The 21119-nt window shown below is 53.1% G+C and overlaps 8 protein-coding genes across 8 annotated transcripts; 3 read left to right on the forward strand and 5 right to left on the reverse strand.

Annotated features, from left to right (window-relative positions):
• Positions 1–3: 3 nt before the first annotated feature.
• INS49_011929 (uncharacterized protein) lies at positions 4–1968 on the reverse strand (the record flags this gene model as incomplete). Its single annotated transcript, XM_043172637.1, has 2 exons — positions 4–1734; positions 1795–1968. 2 exons carry the CDS (start codon positions 1966–1968, stop codon positions 4–6), a joined length of 1905 nt encoding a protein of 634 aa, XP_043024382.1.
• A 2903-nt stretch (positions 1969–4871) lies between these two features.
• On the reverse strand, positions 4872–6864 carry INS49_011930 (uncharacterized protein; the record flags this gene model as incomplete). Its single annotated transcript, XM_043172638.1, has 4 exons — positions 4872–6103; positions 6306–6479; positions 6544–6617; positions 6683–6864. The coding sequence occupies 4 exons, from the start codon at positions 6862–6864 to the stop codon at positions 4872–4874; spliced, it is 1662 nt and encodes a 553-aa protein (XP_043024383.1).
• A 4628-nt stretch (positions 6865–11492) lies between these two features.
• On the forward strand, positions 11493–13042 carry INS49_011931 (uncharacterized protein; the record flags this gene model as incomplete). The annotated part of the gene is made up of 3 exons (XM_043172639.1): positions 11493–11781; positions 11833–12368; positions 12464–13042. The coding sequence occupies 3 exons, from the start codon at positions 11493–11495 to the stop codon at positions 13040–13042; spliced, it is 1404 nt and encodes a 467-aa protein (XP_043024384.1).
• A 26-nt stretch (positions 13043–13068) lies between these two features.
• On the reverse strand, positions 13069–13659 carry INS49_011932 (uncharacterized protein; the record flags this gene model as incomplete). Its single annotated transcript, XM_043172640.1, has 1 exon — positions 13069–13659. One exon carries the CDS (start codon positions 13657–13659, stop codon positions 13069–13071), a length of 591 nt encoding a protein of 196 aa, XP_043024385.1.
• A 988-nt stretch (positions 13660–14647) lies between these two features.
• On the reverse strand, positions 14648–15907 carry INS49_011933 (uncharacterized protein; the record flags this gene model as incomplete). The annotated part of the gene is made up of 2 exons (XM_043172641.1): positions 14648–15310; positions 15821–15907. The coding sequence occupies 2 exons, from the start codon at positions 15905–15907 to the stop codon at positions 14648–14650; spliced, it is 750 nt and encodes a 249-aa protein (XP_043024386.1).
• A 439-nt stretch (positions 15908–16346) lies between these two features.
• INS49_011934 (uncharacterized protein) lies at positions 16347–17577 on the reverse strand (the record flags this gene model as incomplete). The annotated part of the gene is made up of 2 exons (XM_043172642.1): positions 16347–17396; positions 17524–17577. 2 exons carry the CDS (start codon positions 17575–17577, stop codon positions 16347–16349), a joined length of 1104 nt encoding a protein of 367 aa, XP_043024387.1.
• A 572-nt stretch (positions 17578–18149) lies between these two features.
• INS49_011935 (uncharacterized protein) lies at positions 18150–19142 on the forward strand (the record flags this gene model as incomplete). The annotated part of the gene is made up of 3 exons (XM_043172643.1): positions 18150–18254; positions 18332–18604; positions 18669–19142. 3 exons carry the CDS (start codon positions 18150–18152, stop codon positions 19140–19142), a joined length of 852 nt encoding a protein of 283 aa, XP_043024388.1.
• Positions 19143–19747: 605 nt separating this feature from the next.
• On the forward strand, positions 19748–20806 carry INS49_011936 (uncharacterized protein; the record flags this gene model as incomplete). The annotated part of the gene is made up of 3 exons (XM_043172644.1): positions 19748–19814; positions 19891–20508; positions 20589–20806. 3 exons carry the CDS (start codon positions 19748–19750, stop codon positions 20804–20806), a joined length of 903 nt encoding a protein of 300 aa, XP_043024389.1.
• Positions 20807–21119: the final 313 nt, after the last annotated feature.

The raw sequence follows: 21119 nt of genomic DNA on the forward strand, positions 1-21119 counted from the left end.
ACTTCACTTGGGATCAGAGGGAGGCAGGCCTCGACGGGGAAAGCGTCCCTGACCAGGTCTGTAAGGGCTGTCACGCTGGTCGTCCTCTGACTGGGAGCTTGTGATGGATTGAATCGAGACAAGACTGGTCTTCCGACGAGAGCGCACTTGGTCGTCATCATCTTCAGAATCATCGGCATCCCCGTCGTAGGCTCCATCGTCGTCGCCGTTCTTGCCATCGACCTTGTCTTCAAGGCTGCTCTCAGCCTCCAACTTGACCTCGGCTTCTGGAGAGGTCCGCTGGTCATCAAGAGCAGCGCCTGCGGTGTTCGTGCATGTGTTCTCCTCCACTCTCCGAATGGGTATGTCCCGAGGCGAACTAGTCAGGTTAACCGGAAACTGAACTGCTTCGAAGCCACTTCCAGGCTCTTCCTCTATCTCCACAGGGATTCCGGTAGCATCACTCTTCGCGACGGGGGTCTCAGTGACGGGGGTTCCGGCGATGGAATCCTGCGCGATGGGGCTCTGCGCGATGGAGCTCTGGATGACGGGGCTCTGGACGGCAGGGCTCTCGGCGGCGGAGCTGGCAGTGACAGGACTCTGGGTGAAGGGGATTCCCAGTGGACGAGGAGGGCAAAGAGCCTCGAGGTACTCACCCTCCAGCACCGCCCGCATCTTGTGAGTCACATACTGGGACCGTGCGTAGGTAGGGTTGAAGTCCTCTTCGGCAATGTCGTACAGACGCGTCCCCCGGTTTTCATGCTTCAGATTCTGGCGGATCCTGTAGTTTCTCTCGTCGCTGAGGAACCACTGCTGAACCAGGCCGTCCAGCTTCTTGGCAATGTACTCTTGGATCTTGGGGGTGTCGGTGATCCACATCGCCTTGTACCTATCCACGGGAAGGTAGCAAGTGCGGAATGAAAGGCCATCCAGGACATTGAGAAGGAATTGTAGGTCCCACAGCTGCAAGTAGAAAAGACATCGAGAGTAGGGTGCGTCGTCCCGGGGTGCAGTGTGTTCGTATCCCTCGTTGGAGAAGTGGACGATGAGTAGGTCCTCGAGCATGACAATGTCAGGGTGGAATCTAGCTCCCTGCTTCTGTGAGATCAACAGGTACGCATCGGCGTGGACGAGTAGCCGCTCCTCTGGGGTGTCCTCCTCCAACAGAAGCGTATCGGCCAGTAAATCCACCTGGCACAAGGTGGCGTTGTCCATGTCTGGCATGGTACCGATTGGCGGCACATGCATGCCGACGCGCATGCGAACGATCAGCTGCAGGACGTAGCGAAGGAGAGCAGCATCGCCCTGGAAGATGGGGTGGACCATGACGCTGGTCAGGTGGTCGCAGAACTGGGGGCTCAAGAGCTTCTTCCTGGCGAATCGGAGGTTGCTGGGGTGTGGTCGGATTCCGTAGGTAAAGATGTCGCTGAGGGGGACACCATATCGATCGAAGGCCGCAGTCCAGAGAACAGCATTGCTGGTGGACTGGATGTCGTCTCCATCGGTGATGGCGGCACAGTCCTGGCGCAGCTTGTCCTCCTTCTCTCGTGACCACAGCGACCTGACATAGCGAAGCTCGTGCCAGAGTCGCATGTCAGTGCGGTCAGCAGAGAACTTGCTGTCCTGAAGTAGAACCATGTTGTGCACACGGCCAGTGTTTGCTCTGCCGGTGCTATTGCTTTGGCCGGCGACTCGGTGTTTCTTGGACGTGTGATACTCATCATCGGAAGTCGCATTTGGGTCGCTGCTTGAGTACTGGTTTGGCGTTTGTGTCAGTAAAGTCTACTTCAGAAAGGGTTTCCCGGCCCTACAAACCTCGTCAAACTCGGTGTCGGATTCCATCCTCCTCTTGGAACGGCGCATTCCCTCAGTAAGGAATTCTTGATCGGGTGAGTTGGGTACGGGTATGCCCATGCCTCTTCGAATGGCACGCATGTCGCGCTCTGAACGGGGAGGAGCGACCACGGCTCCATCGATCTGGCCGTCCATGGTGAGTGCAACGCCGGTCGCGTCACGTCAGCTGTCTTGGGAAGGTGTTTGTGGTGATGCAGATGTCTTCACGACAATGGAATTGCACTTGGAATTTGTCGTCAAGTCTCAGATTCCAATCTGGTCAGGTCAAGTCCAGATGATGTTGGTGTGTTGGAACGCGGTCGAGAACGCGACCCCTGGGCGAAGCTGCCACTTTGTACGCGACCTCGCGACCTGGTGAAGTGGCGTGTATCCATTGAATACCTAGGCGACTAAGTCTGTATTCACCACTATGTTATGAAGCCCAGGCTTTTCACTTGGGTTGCACCTGTACGCGACCAGGACAAATTCACTAGGAAACTGCTCAAGTGCTGCAAACGTACGCCTCCGTCAGCAAGTAGAGGTAAGTATTTACCAGGAGATCCTTCCACTGCCTACTGGTGTGAAAGCTCTTCGGTGTTGAGCTCTTTTTCTCGACTTCAAGCCAAGCAGACGTATATTTCCAATACCTTTTGATGAGCCAGTCCACTTTCTAGCAGTTATAATGGGTGGATGGGTATATGCACCGCTGGAATCTGGATCCCAGCTCACATCTCCTTCCATAATCAAACAGGTGCTTCCATTTCCCTCCATAGACAAATGCCGGAGCAGACCAGGCAGGTATTTAATTCATGGTGTTTAACACACACACACCTTACGCTGCGCCGGGGTTGGGGATGGATCCTCATCGACGTGGGCTGCCTGGACATATGTATCCCACGGTGTAAGTCACACAACGACAATTCATGCACTGGCAAGTCGAAAAGCTATCATCCGAGCTCCTTTTCACGAGCTTGCCCTTTTCAGCAGGCATGCATCTTTCTCTTGGACTGTCTTCTACTTGAGGGCACAGGCCCCTGAGAAGTTTCAGGTCTTGTCATTGTACAGCTGGCTCTGGTAAAAGACCCGTTGTGCTTGCTTCTGGTGCAAGCGATCTGTTACAGACCCGGCGGTAGACAAGCACCCAGGGTGTTTTGAATGCAGCCGCAGGCACAGCCATCATGGCAAGGCTGACACGAGAAAATTGTTCTGATAGTCCATAACATGATCTTTTCGGCATTGTCCCCACTGCCTCGTGTCTTGCAGCAGCTGAGGTGTCAATAACGTGGCAGCATTTCGACTCAGCGCTGGACTGGCTTCAAAGCATGAGACACATCTTATCTTGAAACTTTTCCTTGGGCTCGTCAAAAACGCCACCACAGTTGCCCAAACGGCATGTCAAGGTAGCACAACTACCGGCATCGCGACATGGAAATTTATGTCGTTGGACGGAAGAAGGCACTTAAATGATCGATAATGACTTTACTCTTTCGTGTTCAGTGCAAGTCTTACCAGTATCATGCGGATAGTTGGCCACAGACTTTGGATGCTCTGACTTGAATGCACATTCAACCGGCCTGGAGAAATTCGAAAGTGAGCTCTAGATATGCCCTACTACCTACGACATGGGATGATGTAATCATTTCTGTGCTTTTTCACCAATATGCATCCACGTACCAGCAGACGCCTAGCGGCCAAGAGACGCTGCGCGCTGACCAGTCTAAGCTCCGAAGGCATGATCGACAGGTAATGTTTGGGACGTCGGGAGGATGCACAATGGGCAAGGCTTGGATGAACTACAATACGTGGGTGATTTTGTCTAACACCCAGACTAAACTGTTTTGAAACAGGTGACGGGCGAATAAGTCTGTAAGGCAAGGGTTGATCCACGTTAGAGACAAACCTTAATCACCCGCATACCAGCGCGCATAAAACACAGGTCTGTGCTAATGGAGCACTACTTCAAGACCTTAAAGCACACAGTGGCCACAGGTGTGTCGTTGGTCTCTAATCTCGTCATTAACCTCTCAAACAAAAAGAAAACTATGGTCCGAAGATTCAGCTCTCTTTTCTTCCGTCAAAACAGTCAAGATAGAGTGGCTCAGGCTGCTGCCGACAATGTGCAGGCCGGGGCATCACATCCGGGAGTGACACTCAACCCTATTCAGCACACTAACTTTCCCCGGAAGACAGTCCGTCATGTCAAGTCAAGCGGAGCGTTGCTGGGGACATTACAGTCGCTGCAATATAACACCCAACGTCCACCGCCTCTACCAACTCAATCTGCAAGGGGACTCGGCGATCTCCAGGAATGTTTCTGGCTAGAGGACAATGTAAACCGGACCACGTCGCAACTCGATCGCTGCTCAAACCAGCTTGACCAAATACACGGTTCAGCAGCCGAAGTCAGACTGGAGCTTGAGGGCCTCCAGGTCGAACTTGGACTCCTACAGGAGAAGATGCAGCTGGGTGCGAATCCTGCGAAGGGAGAGGAACCAAGAAGCGGGCCAAGAAGTGTACCAAGTAGTGAGCTCAGGAGCGAACCAAGTAGCGAGCCAAAGAGTGAGCCAAGGAGTGAGCCAAAGAGCGAGCCAAAAAGCGAACCAAGAAGCGAACCGCCCAAGCCGGTGGATGTCACGCCGAAGCGACCAGCGATTGCCAAGCCAAGCAGTATTCAGCAGAGGATCCAGTTCTTCAGCAAAATAGCGAGCAGCTGAACCCAAGATGGTGTCGTGTCAGAGAGCCACGAGATGCGGTTGACACTCGCTGGGGAGCGCAGGGGACTGCATTTTTGTGGAACCATTTTGTCCGCTGGACCTATGGGTGCTCTTCCACATTGGATTACACTGAATTCTGTATGACGATGCCGGATGCTGTATATTGGGATGGCACATTGCCAGCTGTGATTCGACCTTGGTATGAATGGAAAAGGTTGGACAGGATGAAAGCATGTACTCGAGGCGCAAACAAAAGGGTATGATGATGAATAGTATAAAAGTGTGTAATGTATTTGGGCACTTGTAATATAATTTATTTCTGATGCTCGCAGTGTTGCCAACTCTTTATGCCAACCAGAACCAAGCCTTTTCCAGCCAGTTCTTCGGGACTGGTGGAACATCCTCAGCCTCCAAGGCGTCCATCTCCCGCACACCTGTGATCACGTCGATATCTTCCGTCTTCTTGGCGAACGGCGTCCTGAACCAAATCTTGTGACCAACGTACAAAGCCAAGAAAATAGGCAAGGTGATGTATGCAGCCAGGAAACTAGCGACGTCCCACTGGCTGGGGAAGAAGACAGCGAAACCGTTGGTGAGCGTCAAGACGACCAGGACAAATAGCACGAAGTAGGTCGCATAGGGCTGGAGTGGCGTCTTGTACGGCAGCGTGTGCAGCAGGCCGCGGAAGACCATGGCCTTCCTGAAGCGGATGTACGTAATTATGCAAACGACCCAGGCGATGAAGCCGCTGATGGTGGATATGTTGACGAACCAGTCGAAGACCACGGCGCTGGTGCGGCTCACGCTCAGGAAGGAGAGCAGCCCGACGGCCCAGGTGGCTAGGATGGCCATGAAGGGTGTTTTGAGCTTGCCCGTCCTGGCGAAGATCTTGGGCGCCTGCCCGTTCAGCGCAAGACTGTACAGTATTCGTGAGCCCGAGTAGAGGAACGCGTTGCCGGCGGACCACGCGGACGTAAGGACAGCTGCGTTGATGATGTGATTGAGCACCGGGATACCCCTGAGGGTGATTCCGATCACCCAGGGGCTGGCTGTGGCGTTGGACGTGTCGCTGAGCAGGCGCGGGTCGTCCGCGGGGCAGATGGTCCCGATCATGAAAGCGCCCAGCCCGTAGAAGATGGCCAGTCGCCAAATGAACCGGCGGGCTGCCTTGGGGATGTTTCTTCGTGGTGCCTGCGTCTCTCCCGCGGCGAGCGCAATCAGCTCAGGCGAGGTGATGAAGGCGAAGCCTGCCTTGGCAAACGCCGCCCAGAAGGCGAGGAAGCGGCCGGTGTCTCCTGAGACAAGATACTCCTTCATCGGCCCATCCTTCTGCCAGTACCAGAAGCCGATAGCTTCACCATCTGGGGCTCCTCCACACATAATCACAAGGCCGGTGAGGATGAGGCCAATGATGGTGATAAGCTTGATGCTAGCGAACCAAAATTCTGCCTCTCCGAAGATCTTGACTGCAAAGATGTTGAGTCCAAGGTTGACACCAAGGATGATGGCGATCCACACCGCTGAAGGGACGGCCGTCTTCCAGTAGTCCAATATGATGGAACCTGCACTAGCCTCGGCTGTGTTTTATTTCAAGTTAGCTATCGGGTAACACAGAAACACGCCGAGGAAGAAAGGGCAGGAACACAAGGTCATGCGCATCTGAGCAGTATTCAGAGCTGCAGTCCAACAATTTGGAAGCTCGTTGAAGCATGCTGAAGAGCAACGAAGTGGCAAATGAAACCCGTGAGAGTGAAATGAGATGGAAGAAAATCAACATACCGGCCACCAAAATTGCGTATGCATACCAGTAATTCCATCCTGCAGCAAACGCAAGGCTGGGCTCGACAAAACGCTCAACGAAATAGGGAATGGTTGCGCCCTTCAGGGGAAGGTAGACAGCAATTTCACCAAGGTTGTTCATGATGTTCCACACCATTGCCATCATAGCCAAATCTAGCGACGGTGTGTAATTAGCAACCAGCAGATGCCTTCGGTTGGATGGACGAAGAGTACTTACATCCAAGTAGCAGGGAGAGCGGACCGGTCATCTGAAGAATTGCTCCAGATCCGATAAAAAGACCAGTCCCGATACTACACCAGAGGTCAGTACATCGTCGTCGTCGTTGTTGTTGGTTGGAAGCGGTATGGATGCTCACGCTCCACCAAGGGCCAGGAACTGGATATGCCGGCTCTTGAGGCCTCGCTCAAGCTGGTCCTGGGCACCAACCAGGTTGCGGGTGCCATCGTCTAGGACTCTGATCTCGCCAATCTCCTCGTCCTTCCCCTCTCTAGAGGCCGGCCATTGCTCCGGAACATCCGTCGTGCTGTCGCGCTTCATGATCGCGGCTGCAGCTGCGGTTGCGTCTGGCTGGAGCCTCGGGATAATGCGTGTATGTGAAGTCGAATGTTGTCAGAGAAAAAACTGCAACGGCCGGCAGTCTGCTCTGCCTTTTTATTCCTGCGGCCTTTGCTCGGCTGCTTGGCGTGGGAGAAAATTGCGCCAAGTCGCAGCTAGGTTCGACTCGAAGGGCGCCAGATGTCAGCTAGCTAAGCCTTGTGTGACGACGGGTCCTTTGGTGACGGCGCAAGTCGTCAGTGAATTGGTGCTCATCATCTCCTGTCCCGTCCATTGCGAAGCAGATCGACCCATTCTTAAGCATAGGTGACCCATTCTTAAGCATAGGTGACCCATTCTTAAGCATAGGTGACCCATTCTTAAGCATAGGTGACCCAGTTGTGCCTGAAGTCTAGATTGTGTGCACCGAGACTGAAGGCCAAGGTCGAGACCCGCTTGTAGCCGACCCCAGATATCAAAGCATTTAGGCTTGCGGGGAACCAGATACGGGTGTGGAGACGCAGCAAACTGTTAGTCAACGCAACGCAAATCTTGTCCTCTTTGGGCTCACACGACCTGTCGATCCTGTCAGATCTGAGATAGGCAAGCAGTTCCTATCGTTATCTCTCCCTCGTTTGCGCCGAGGATTACATTGAGTTTGGTGTATAAATGACCCAACACTTGGCTCCCTACACCCATTGATCAAGAGCACGGCCTACACGAGTCAAAAGCCTGGACGCTGGTCTGACCCTCACGCCCTCTGATTAGCAGGATTCTCACCTCGCTTTCCATCGCTCTACGAGGACCCGCCGCATGCACTTTTCTTTATCTCTTGCGCAATCCTTCAGGGCTAAGTATGCATCGCGGCCAGCCGGCCAGCCTTCACGTTACACAGTACGTCTGTGGCCTCTACGCGGCTGTCGTGGTTTCCGTGTCAAAGATAGCCTCGCTGGGAGTCCGATTACATGGCCAAATTTCAGCGAGAAATCTGACCAGCAGACTGGTGGATCATTCCTGAAGGAAAACCGCTGATGGGCAAGCTCCCTGGAATGCGTGTTGGACTGCTCGACCAGTAAAACCTGTTTTCAAATTCCAGCGTTTTGGAATTTATTCCAAAGATGAACCAGTTTTCCCAGTACTCATCTCTGCTGAGTGGTCGAGGTGCCTTTCCTCGGACCAAAGTGTTCTGAATGGACAGTGAGCCGCTTTTGCCGATCCACTTCTCGTCAGCTTACAACGGGGACAAGGCACTGATCTGTTAACTCCGAGCGGCGTTTGATACTCAGCTGGCATCAGACAGTGGGCCACAGCAGTATGTGGGCCAGATCCCAACACCATGCAATGATTGTGGGCGGTGCTTGTGAGCAGCTTCTGGCAAAACGCGTCACGCCATCCGCACTGATGGGAAGACTCGCGTCATTCACCGAGTGTCTGGCATCAGTCGGACCATGGGTTTCTCTTGGAATGTGAGCCTTGCAGCTTATACCACTGTTGAATACTTCATAGCTAGAAGAGAATCGAAATCTGTAAGGGGGTTCTTAGCTAATTGTAGCGAAGTGAACTTATCAGTAATAGACTCCGTAATGAATAATGCAATGTGATAAAATGATACAGATGGCTGTGTAGAAGGAATCGAGTTGCTTGCGTGTACATCATGCCATCTTGTACAACACATGATTGCTGTGTAATCGCCGGACGTAATTGCAACCATAGTTTGTTTCACAGAACCTAACTCATCAACACTGGAAACCTCGTATGGACCACCGATGACTTCTATTGGGCGCTTACAGATAATGAGAAATGCCATAGGGCATTCTTTGTAGCTACTCTCAGTTTCAATTGATAACGCCAAGCAACATGGGATGCCAGAAGATGTTGACCAATTAAGCGACAGTGAGGATTTGGTAGACCGTGGAAATGATCATGCCTACAACAGTCATTGAATTTTGTTTTCAGCATAGCTATCGTACATGTACTGACGCGACTCCAGTAAAGCTCACAAGTCAATTGCTCGACGTTGTCAGGATGAGTGGACCTTTTTACGGGTCATTGGGACGTGCATTCCGACAATAATTCTGGGTACATATATGGAGCCTTGGACATCCTTTGTAAGAATCCGTTCCCAGGGAAGTAAATCCATCTTTTCTGTCATATTCTCTGGAAACAGATATGAATGTTATGGTACAACCGCATACCCCCTCTGAATCAATTTCTAGTACTTCAGAAGAATAAATTCTACCAATTGCAGGATTCCAAAAAGCCCTCAGGCGTCTGATCATTTTTACCAAGGAAAAATTGAAGTCAAACGGGATTTCTTGTCCTACAAGACACAATAGGAACTCAGAAGTAATGTCCGACTTTGACAAGCATATGGAGGTTGTCGGTGGATTACACGACTCCATATCCAAAGAGCGACATGATTCAGTTGACAGCTGCAGCCGTCGTGGCCTCAGGGATATCTAAATGCAGATCATTCGGCCCAGACTCAGCCATCCCGGGCAAATTTGCGTACACTATGATTGCCATGACTCTCACGCCCTGGCGGCAAATTTCGATAGATAGGCCCGTGAGAATGACACACCGACTGGCGGAATAGTCTTTAGAATAAACCTCCATGGCGCAGCCTTCCATGGGCTTTCTTCCTGTGGAATAGTCTTCCATAGGATGAGTTGGCACGGGCAAACTTGCATGGGATAATCTTCCATAGGATAACCTTCCATAGGATAACCGTCCATGGCACAACCGTCCATAGGATAACCTTCTATGGGATAATCTTTTATGGGAGATTTCCCTTTAGGGTGACCTCCCTCAGGGTATCCTATGTGGGACCAATTTACGTGGGATAATTCTGAAGCAAAATTTGCTGTGGAATAAATTCTGTGGGATGATTTTCTATCACACAGCTGTTGTGGGGATCATCTTCCATAGCATCACTATGCGTTGGGTTGCCATGTAGCTCATTCGACAGTCTTGTGGAATAACTAAGCTGTCAGTAAGGCATGCGCCGTTGGTACAGACTCTAGAATTTTACTCAGTTGTTCTTTGATGTTGAACAACTTGCTATTATCTCACAGTATGTCTCAATAGAAGGTGCAAGTAAAGAAATCATCAACTTAATTTACACCAGAGGCCATCAGCGGAAGTACCAAATTTTCCCTACACGAGTTCCGAAATTTTCAAAGCCATTAGATCTTGGAATGTTACATGAGAGCTTTCCCGTTATCCTAGTGCTCCGTGTGGTAGGCCTAGAGCGACGTCCAGAGGGCAAAAGTTCCACATCAATCCACCAACATCTACCTGAACACATCAGCAAACGAAACAACGCTACTCAAGTTTCGACTTTCAATATGTCTCTCACACCTTTGGATAGTGGTATGATTGGATAATAGGCTTGACTGAGAAAGATGGAAGACTTTGAAGCAAAAAACGATCCTCCACGGACTCGAACCGTGAACCTTTACCACCGGAAAGTAACTATTTTGGAGTTAGAATTTTATTTAACGTGATTTAAAGGAGGAATATTTCCTTACCGCGCTACCATTGCGCCAAAGGACCACGGAGTACGAAGTGGAAAACATAGCAAATTATATAGAGCAGTTGAAAAAGCTTGATAAGAAACTCCTGGATATAAAGATAGTCTCTGGAGGTGCATGTGTATGCCGGCCTAGCCGGCCGTGAAGCTTATGAAATCTGCTTACATAAGCGCTATCGTGTCCCGTGGTAAGGTACTCTGATAACTTGAATCTCTGAAATGTGTTTTGTATGATGGACAGCAGCACCCACTTCTCCTTGGTTGATTTTTGGAGTACAACCCCTTCGCCTCTGAACTCTGCTTGTAATAGTGCTGATTCAGGTCCCTCCCGGTTTATGTATCTTTATTTGAACACTTCGTAGCTCTTCATATAGCGTGTTTTCCTATGACTGGCTGTTGATCGAGTATCTATATATGCTATAGTATTGTTGTTCGGATACCAAGTTTCTACCATCAGAGATATTAGTGACTTCTGAGCATGTAGTCATTGGTTCATTTAGACCCTTTCTACAAGTCTGTGCGCCAACCATTCTGGAATAAGTGTGCTCAAGACACCTTCCAACCATGCTGAGCGCTGGCCTTGTCAAGCTGAACCCAAGCAGGGCTTTCTACCTAAGCGCAAGCTAATAAATGCCATCATGGTTCGGGCATGTCATCTGTATTACGACACACTTAGGACTCTTCTGTGTTCCTAACTGTGTGCAGGTTCCATGGTGGTTGTGAGGATGCATTTAACAGATATGCAGCTTTCGGGGCGACCCCCATTAGCCGGGGGGTCTGGATGAAACGGCCACATCTGACCCTAGCAGGTGGACAGCCAGAGCCGCACTTGACCTGACTTTACCTTGGTCCCATGAAAACGTATCGCGGTACACGCTACGCCAACCATATCTCCTACACACGTGTCACCCACTCATTCAAGGGCATGGAAAGCAAACCTTGCGCCACCTCGCCTTCACATTGATTTCCAAAGCCACTCTGGTTGACCCGCTTGACATATCTCGGCCAAGACTTTTGCCACAGAAGCCGAGCCACGTTGAGCAACGCATGGTTCTAAGCAGTGCCGGCAGTAGCGGAATTACCGCTTGATATCAAGACCATGGACGACGGAGCCGAGTCCGGGCCGCACCGCCGCCAACGGCCGCCGCGCTCCGCCATTGCCGCACTGCTCGGTCTGCTCCTTCTTGTCAACCTCTCGGCGAGCCTGTACCAGTTGCCGTTGAACAGGGTCGTGGAAAAGCGCCTCTGCCAGGAGTACTACAGCCAGCATGACCCATCTGTCATTGGACCTGATGGAAATATCGACGAAAAGCTTTGCAAGGCAGATCCGATACAAGCTGGGCTGGGCCGGATTCAGGGTTTCATGGACACAACGTGGATTGTTGGTGGTGAGCAATGACACAGTCCAGCTTTTGATAACATGTACTGATCCCACGTAGACTTCGTAATGACAATACCTCTTGGGTTCGTGGCCGAGAGATACGGCCGAAGGGCCCTCCTGTGGCTGAATCTCGTTCCCAGGGTGTTCATGCTGGCTTGGGCCGTTATCGTCGGCTACTTCGATCAGATACTCCCGACAAAAGCCATCGCAGCAGGTCCGGCACTATCTTTTCTAGGAGGCGATTGCGTCTTTAACTCTATCACATACTCACTCGCCGCTGGAATCACGGATGACTACGTACTTCGTGCGTCCTATTTCGGGTACATGAGCTCCATTACATATGTTGTCAATTTGTTGGGACCAGCGCTTGCCTCTGCCTCGATGACATTACTTCTCTGGCTCCCATTCTGGATAGGCATCACACTCCTCGCGATCGCTATCCCGACCATTTCCATGCTTCCCGATCATAATACAGCAAAAGACCAGCGAGACGAACAGTCGCAGCCTCTATTATCCTCCCCGCTTCTCAAAGCCCAGGACTCGGGGCCGACGGTCCTGCGATCAGTCGTCGACCGCTTCCACGCGCTGCGAGCAGTACTAGCCAGCCACCCCCCCGCAACTTCTCCCTCCTGCTCGCCTGCTTCCTCCTCGCATCGCTCGCCAGCTCCGACACGAAACTCCTCGTCCAGTACATCTCCAAGCGGTACCGGTGGACGTTCGCGTCGGCGGGATACCTCCTCTCGGGGAAGGCGGTCGTCAACTTCGTGCTGCTGACCATCATCGTCCCTCGCGTCCTACGCTCGGCGGTCGCAGGCGCCAACGGGTCGTCCCCGGGCGCGTCGGGCCGCATCAACTTCCGGTTCGCCAAGCTGTGCTTCGGCGTCTCGGTCCTGGGCGCCGCGGCCATCGCGGTATCGGCGACCATCTGGCTGCTCGTGCCGGCGCTGCTTGTCTATGCGCTTGGTTCCGCCCTCCCGATCTTCACGCTCTCGCTGCTCAAGTCGCCGGCTATCTGTTCCTCCAGCGCGGACGACCGGTTAGAAGGGGACCGCGAGGCATCATTGCCTGGCGCAGATGCGGAAACACCTATTTTCTCAATTGTGATGCTGGTGAAGACGCTTGGCTCGCTTCTGGGCGCGCCGTTGATGGCGTTCCTCTGGGTTCGGGGCATCGGCCTAGGCGGCGCTGCGTTGGGAATGCCGTACTTCGTAAGCGCTGGGTGCTATGCCGCGGCCATTTTCATCTTTTGTCGGATACGGATCCAATGATCTCCATCTTGATAGATATCGCGGCTTCATCGCCTGTCTTGCTGGCGTTCGCGGTCTTTGAACTCTCGGAAGTCGGCATGTATGTCCTCAAAGATAGTACTCAAGTACTGGTCGTTGGAGAGAGTCCATTTACTGGTGATCTGTTCACCAGCGGTCCTCTCATACCACAGGTCCCAGTTCTCGTCGGTGATTTTGTAGAGTCGCGAGTCTTTACCCGCTTCCTCGCGTTCTTCGAGCCTGCGCAGCCACTCTCTCTTTGCTTCCGGGCCATCCTCAGGGTAGACCAGCGCGACATAATAACCCTCTTTCGCTAGCTGCGTAGGCAGGCCCCTATGGGTTGAGATTAGAATGGTGCACGGCTTCTCTGCCAGCCTCCGGATCTCTGCGATATAGTTCTCCGGAAACCCAGGCTTGGAGCTGTATGCGCTCGAGTCTAGATCGTAGACCTCCATTCCGCGACCTTGCCGCTGTTCGTCTATGTTGGATGAGAAATGGGTCTTTCCGATGGCACAGAATCCAGAGATGATGATCGCCTTGTGCTTGTCGTCGATCTCATCCGCGTGGGTCTTTGATCGCGGTCTCCCGACAGCCCTCAGGCATGCGATTGATGCGCCCATGAAAGTATGAGCTCTAGCAGGCAGCGTCCGGGTTCTGATCGGGCCAGGTAAGCTTGGGCAGCGGCGGGGTGAGGCCTGAAGTATGGCGGGCGACATTTGCATTTAGCGCTTTGACTCCTTCTCGTGGTTTCAAAATGTCAGCGCCGGACTTTGGTGGAAGTGCACAAGCACAGATCTTCCGCGCGCGACAGGAATTGTGCAAGATCTCTGAGGAGCATCAATCGCCTGTCAGCCGGGACGACGCCTGATATGAGTTTTCTCAGCTCAACGGACGAGTTCGCGATATCTAGTGGCGTTCGTGTGGTTACCCAAAGGTCGCAATCATGTGCCCGTGTGGCACAGCCCCCAAGCCAGTTCGACTCATCCGACTTTGTCATTCGGCGGTGCAAATGATCAGCCCCGGGAGGCGACTAGCGGCAGGGAGTGCCTAGCCCGGCCTAAGTACACATTGGGGGCCCGAGGCCTCAGTGTCAGTGGCGTCACAACTTATGCATTAGGCTACTATAATATGGGAGGCAATCGCTGTTCGTTCACTGCGACATGGGGATGCTTTTGGCTTGGATCCATCCACTAACATGCAGCACTAGGCCGAGATCAACCATGGCTACGTCGCATCCAGTATTGATGAAAGCGGATCATCGGAAACATAATATGTAAAAAAAGAAAACACATTTGTGTAGTAAAGCACACAGAAAATGATGGGGGGAAACGAGTCAAGGACAGCTTGACGCATGTGACAGTATCACCGCCAGCTGCGGCCAGCACCCAACTCAAACGAGATCACGGAATAACAGCACGCGGGCCTTATGACTGCATGACCATTAGGCATCTTGCTCTCAAATGGCTTGCACACTGCTCCATATCCGACGGTTTTACGACCTTTCAGAGCCTGTCAGTTGTCGATAGGACACACTCCACAATCGTCATCAAGCAAGTGATTCTCATTCCCCTGCGGAGGCACTATAATTATACCCAAACAAGTGGCACTTCACACCAAGGTACTGAAGACGTCGGCCAGGATTCCTTCCCTCCAGACCAAGCTAACAGGCAAGCACAATACATCCTCATCCGCCAGAACCGTCCTACCATCGCCCTCGAGCAAGACAAGATCCGCAAGCCTTCCGCTTTCAATCGTTCCTCTGTCAGTAAAGCCAAACCTCTCCGCAGTCAAAGAAGTTGCGCTCCTGAGGGCCTCCTCCGGCCGCGGGCCAAGCAGCATCCGGCGGGCCAGCGGGCCGTCCGCGAAGCGCCGCTGCAGCTCGGCGCCCTGCCCGGTCTGCGACGCGCACAGCGACAAGGTCGGGTTGCAGTGAGTCCCCTTCTCCTTCATGGTCTTGATCCACTCGTCGTTCGGTGGCTTGTCGAGGAAGCAGTGAGCGAGCCCGTCGACGCCGGCGGCGAGCAGGTCGAAGGCGCCTTCGTGGCTGAGGGCGTGCCCTACCGCGATGATCCCGCGCTCGTGGGCGGCGTCGACGACTGCCTTCTGGATGTCCAGCCGGGGGCGCGGGAGGTCCGGCATGGAGAGGGTGTCGCCCAGCTCGTGCATGAGCTTTATGTGCGATGCGCCGCTCTCGTCGATCTGTGACTGGACGAAGGCGGATGCTTCGTCGGCAGACGCGAGCCTGGGCCATGCGGAAATCAGGGTCTCGGCCTAGTATGGCATCAGTTTCAATATTATAATTGTAACCCATGGGTCAGCTGATGTTGGGGGGGGGGGGCAGCATACGATTTCTGGCTTGCCGGCCTGCTCGAAGACTCTCCGGACGACAGGCTCTGGCCAGCCACCTTTGACCATTGCTCCAGTCCGGCGCACTTGAAATCTGCATACTTTCCTCTAGCGAAGGGGTCGTCCGCGAGCCTACACCAGGTATCATGAATACATTAGCCTCAGTTACAAATGGTGAGTAGTAGAATGTGCTTGAATCCCAACCTTCTTCAAGCTATTGTTGTTCTCGGCCTCATTGTGCATATCGAGAATAGTGGTGACTCCGAACATGATAGACTGCTCGATGGAGTGAACATTCCCACCAAGCGCATGAACATGCGCATCGATGAGCCCAGGTACAATAGTGCATCCGGGTTTGCTGTGTGTAGGAGTGTTTTTCGGAACGGCTGCCTTTCCTGGGCCCAGCCTTTCAATTCTCCCGTTCGTCACAACAACAAAGCCATTCTCAGTGAACTCCTTGCCATCGAAAATTAGGACATCTTGTACCACAATGGTGTTGGATAGACCAGTCGGAGAAGACATGGTGCAGTTGTCGTGAGAGTATCTGCTTGGTAAATGTGGGTTACGTGCGGGCCGTTCAATCTAGACGATGGCAACACCCCACATAATGTATTGTATTCTCCTCCGGCAACTACATTGTGTATCTCCTCGGTCCAACATATGTCATCGAGAGACCAGCCTTTTCGGTGACTTTCAGGCACGACACGTGTTTCTGGATCCTTCAAAGCCCGAATCGCCGGATTTAGGAGGCCGGAACACATATAGAGTGTGCTGATGAGTGACACGAGAAAACGGAGATGTATCCCGGCGCACATCTGGTGGACGCCCATATGACAAGATTGGCACCATGACAATGTGAAAGACCCCCGCACAGTCCCGTCTCAAGTTCAGGGCAGGAGATGTGTTGTAGCTGCTCCAGCTTAATGTCCATTTTGTCAATCAGGATGCACGTCTAGATGCCTTAATTTGGAGTCCTCTCGCACACTACCTGCTGGACGATGGTATCCAGATCCTCGTTCTGCAGGCCGAGAAGGTCCATAGCAAAGTCCGGCTTCTGCTCCCAGTTCCCGTTGATTGCCCCTAAGACGAAGACCAAATCCTCGATGGCATCTTTGTTGCCCTGATCCGCCAAAGCCTTCTTCTCGCGGATGAACTTCTCGGAATCGACGTGTTCGACCTCCCACTTGACACCCATCGCCTTCTCCAACGACCGCAGGACCTCGTTCTGGCTGACGCAGAAACTCTGGATGAACAGCATCCTGTTCTTCGTCTCCTCGGGCCGCTGCAGGATCCTCACCGTCGCCCTGGCGATCTGCGCCAGCGTAGCCTGGGAGCTTTTCGTGTTCCCGTCGTCGACGATCTCCGCCTTCCTGGTGTCCAGGTCGAAGTGGAGGAAGCTCTCGCGCAGCCCCCAGTCGAAGAAGTGCCCGTTGACCAGGCTCGTCCAGCTGAAACCCTCGTGCTGCTCGACCAGCTTCTGCAGGCTCCCGCGGATCTGCATCTTAAGGTCGAAGAGCTTGACAAGCTCCCTCTCCCTCTTGCCGCTGCTGTCGCAGCTTCCGAAGTCGGCCGGGATGAGCCTCTTCACACCGGCAGCTGCCGCTGCCTCGCCGAACTTGATCTGCTCTGAGGTGTCCTTCGCCCGGTAGCAGACGACCACTGCATCTTGGTCGCGTAGCTTCTCTGTGAGCTCGTCTATCGGGAGACTGTCGGATATAGTCTCAACGCGGATCTTGTCGAGGTGTCCGGGCTTGGATTTGGAGGAGGCACGCTGTAGGACGGTGATCTCAAAGCTGCCTTCACTAACCAGAGCGTCAAGAATAGGTTCTCCAAGGCTGCCCGTCGCCCCAACAAGGGTTACCTTGACAATGGACATGACGACTTGCCAACTGTGGCTGGCGTCTGGGCAAGGTGTTGAGTGCACTTTGCGATAACTGACTGGCTTGAGAAGCCGGTCGAGGGCCAGGGAGAGATCAAAGGAAACAAAAGCAGCCGCAGGAGTGTTGCACCTCTGCAGATAGTAGCAGCAAAAGTTAGCCAGCTTCAAATGCCTCGATACAGTCTATTGATTGGGAGTTTGAGGTTTGGCAAATCTTCGGATGATGACATTTGACTCAAGCGGTGACCGGCACGCTAACAACGAAACTGACCAGGTCAGGGAGGATGTCAATGCCAGGGTTAGGTGATGACATTCGGCCAGTCGGTGCCGAAACGGTGATTTCATCAGCAGTCGCGGCCCTATTCCGCGCTGCTTATTGAGCGAGTGAGTGTTAAGTGTTTGGCACTGCAATAACACCAATCTTCTTGGTGATTTTTAACATCTGTGCTTTTATTGTCAGCCATTCCGCGATTCCGCTTGCTTGCTAATGATCTAGCAGTTGATTATGGGAAGGAGCAAAAGATGTATCTACGACTTCCAACGACCACCAGCATAAATAAGGCTGCCCTGTTCCAGATGTCCTCAACACGTCTGGCTCTTTGCTTCATTCAGTCAGGCCCCATCCGACTTGATCACTACAAACATTCCAATAATTAAACTTTTCGACATGGCTTCTAAAGGAGACATCGACGCCAACGCCTGTATGTCACCTCCTGCGAGCCCTTTTCCCTGCCTGATCTCACATCCAAGTCAAATACCATGGCGCAGAAACCCCCCCCCCCTCCTTCCTGTTCATGGGAGAATATGAGCATCAGGAAAGCCGATGGAGGATTATTGACTGGCGAAATGATAATAGACACGGCGCCCTTCATGCTCACCAAGACCATGCACCGAGACGTATATCCAGCCATCGATCCAGCCCAGAAACCAGGTGTCAGGGCCGAGGGAAAGGTTGCCGTTGTGACAGGAGCGACTGGAGGGCTCGGATTTGTAAGTTCACGCTCATAACCATCGTCCGCCTATAGCAGCGTCAGGAGATTCATGTAGGCTAACCTGACATTACGCAGGCCGTTGCTCGATCTTTGCTGACTGCTGGCGCCAAGGGAGTTGTACTTGCTGGTCGCAACCTGGACAAGTTGACCTCCGTGTCTAAAGAGCTCGACGGAGGCTCCAGGGTGCTCCCCATTTCTGCGAATGGTCTCGTGCAGGATGAGGTCGATGCCATCTTCACCCAGGCTCGAGAGCACTTCGGCCGCGTCGACGTTCTCATCAACGCCGCTGGCACCATGGGCGTTGGGCCAATTGGCACGCTTTCGTCATCGGACTGGTGGCAGAACTTTGTGAGTCTCGCTTCATTCATCTGGTGGCTAAATGACGAGACTGACGATGTGGCTTGTGTAACAGGAGGTCAATGTGCATGGTGTTTACAATATGTCCCATGGATTCATCGATGCCACCGGCGGGCAGGGCACCATTATCAATCTTGTCAGCCTGGGTGCATCTTTCCTGATGCCCGGAATGTCGGGCTACAGTGCTTCTCAGTTGGCTACTATCAAGCTCGGGGAGTTCCTCGATCTAGAGCACCCCAAGCTTCGCGTATTTTCTGTCCATCCTGGAATGGTCGAGGCTGAGAATGGCCGCGGGATGGTCGTTGAGGCCCTGCTCCCGTTCTCAAAGGACAAGGCTGGTCTGACTGGGGCTCTTGCGGTCTATCTCACGACGGACAAGGCCGACTTCCTGAGGGGAGGATATATCCATGCCAACTGGGATGTGGAGGAGCTTGAGGCACACAAGGAAGAGATTGCTGAGAAGAAGCTCATCAAGCTTGGTTTCATCAATGGGACAATGCAGCCAGGTGGATATCCTTGGTCGACTTGATCGCTTCGACGGGTCATCGGTTGTCGGCTCGAACATGTTTGATTGTATGTACAATTCTTGAGAATAGAAGGCAACCCTGGTCTTCCGATTGGCTTCGTACAATAGACTTCCGCTCTCTATTCACCTGCAGATGCCCCTGAAGTACACACAATGCCGGTACAAATGCTTTGGGCACAGTTCTGTTGGTGTGAGTTTCGGGACTGGCGGAAAGCTAGGGGAGTTCGGCTGAGCTCGGGTCTATGTCTGCGCCACTGCGCAAACGTAGGTCTGCTTGCCTACCAGTCCCCGAACTCACGGAAGTCCCCACGTCATCTCCCGTTGCACTGGAGCAAACGGCGGAGTAGCTGTGAATCAGATGGCTCAGCGCTACGGGACCTTTGCTGAGCGAGCTTCTGTAGTTCGGACCCCGAGCTTAAGCTTAGCCCCTCTCCCCTCGAGCTTGGGAGGGCGCGGATCCTAATCTTACCGAGATAGCTTGGTGAACTTGACGAACAACATCAAGCACGAATCGCCCACAAGATACCAAGATACTGTCGACGTCTGGCCAGATCTAGAGATAACAACCGTTTGTCAAATAATTCTCGACGTAATTGACCAAAAGCAAAATGCTGGATACCAAGAGTATCTTCGGAGTTGACGGCATCGTCGCCGTCGTGACCGGCGGAGGCACAGGTCAGATCACACCCGTCCTACTCAAGCTTTCCCCTCCATGCATTCTATTTTGAACTCTCCGCTGACCATCTCATAGGCATCGGCTGGAACATGGCCGAAGCTCTTGCCGTCAACGGTGCTCGCAAGGTGTACATCCTCGGTCGTCGCCCCGATGTGATCAAGCAGGCCGCCGCCAAATACCCAGATGTCATGGTCCCCATCGTGTGCGATGTGATTTCGAAAGAATCCCTCCAGTCTGCCGTAGACCAGGTTTCCAAGGAGACCGGATACATAAACCTCCTGATCGCCAACAGCGGCATCGGCGGACCGAAGAACAACTACGATTTGTCCCTGTCCGTGTCCGACCTGCGCGCGAAGCTTCTCGGCCCCTCCATGGAAGACTTCACCCAGACGCTCCATGTGAACGTCACCGGGGCGTGGTTCACCATGGCCAGTTTCCTCGAGCTGCTGGACGCGGGCAACAAGCACGCCGTGTCTGGTGCGGCCGGGGCCTTCGGTGCGCCGGTCGAGGGGGCCAAGCACCCAAGCATTCAGAGCCAGGTCGTCTTCACAGCGAGCCTGGCGTCTTTCTCAAGGAGCTGGTTCACGGCCCCTGCGTATGGGGCTAGCAAAGTCGCCATCCTGCACCTCATGAAGCAGGCCTCCACGAACCTGGCTCCGTACGCAATTCGAGCCAATGCTCTCGCACCGGGACGTGAGTACATCCCACCATAACTTTCGCCTGAGCAGGCAATTATGGTATTCCCAATGGAGAGACTGACGGGTGAACAATAGTCTTCCCGTCGGAAATGACAACCACATTGTTGAACGGCCGCAACCCGGATCAGGAGACACAGGATAACCCTATCTGGATTCCCACGCAGAAGTTCGGCGGCCCTCAGGAAATGGCTGGGGCGATCTTGTACCTGGCGAGTCGCGCCGGTTCGTTCACCAACGGGAATGCCATTCTGAACGATGGCGGCCGTGCAGCAATCATCCCGTCGACCTATTGAGGCTTGTCTGGCGCATCTGCTGTTGGCAAATTCGGGCGGCACTCGGGCGGGATCTGCGATGAGTAGATGAGGATGTTGGTTCACTCAGCTTACCATGTGCAGGGGTCCGGGCGTTACCAACTTCCAAATCCTCGGGTTTCAGTCCTTGCCAGGTCGGGCAATTCTTGATATGTACTAAGTAGTAGTCATCTTCCTGGCAATCCGTTTTCGTGCGCGGGAGCGATCGGGCTGGAAAGCGCCATTATATCCTGGCTGAGAGAGGGCCGTTTGCGCTGGGAGATTCGTTTCGGGACCCGCCTCCACAGAAGTGGTG

Source organism: Diaporthe citri, assembly GCF_014595645.1.
Source record: "Diaporthe citri strain NFHF-8-4 chromosome Unknown scaffold_5, whole genome shotgun sequence".
NCBI classification, from domain to species: Eukaryota; Fungi; Ascomycota; class Sordariomycetes; order Diaporthales; family Diaporthaceae; genus Diaporthe; species Diaporthe citri.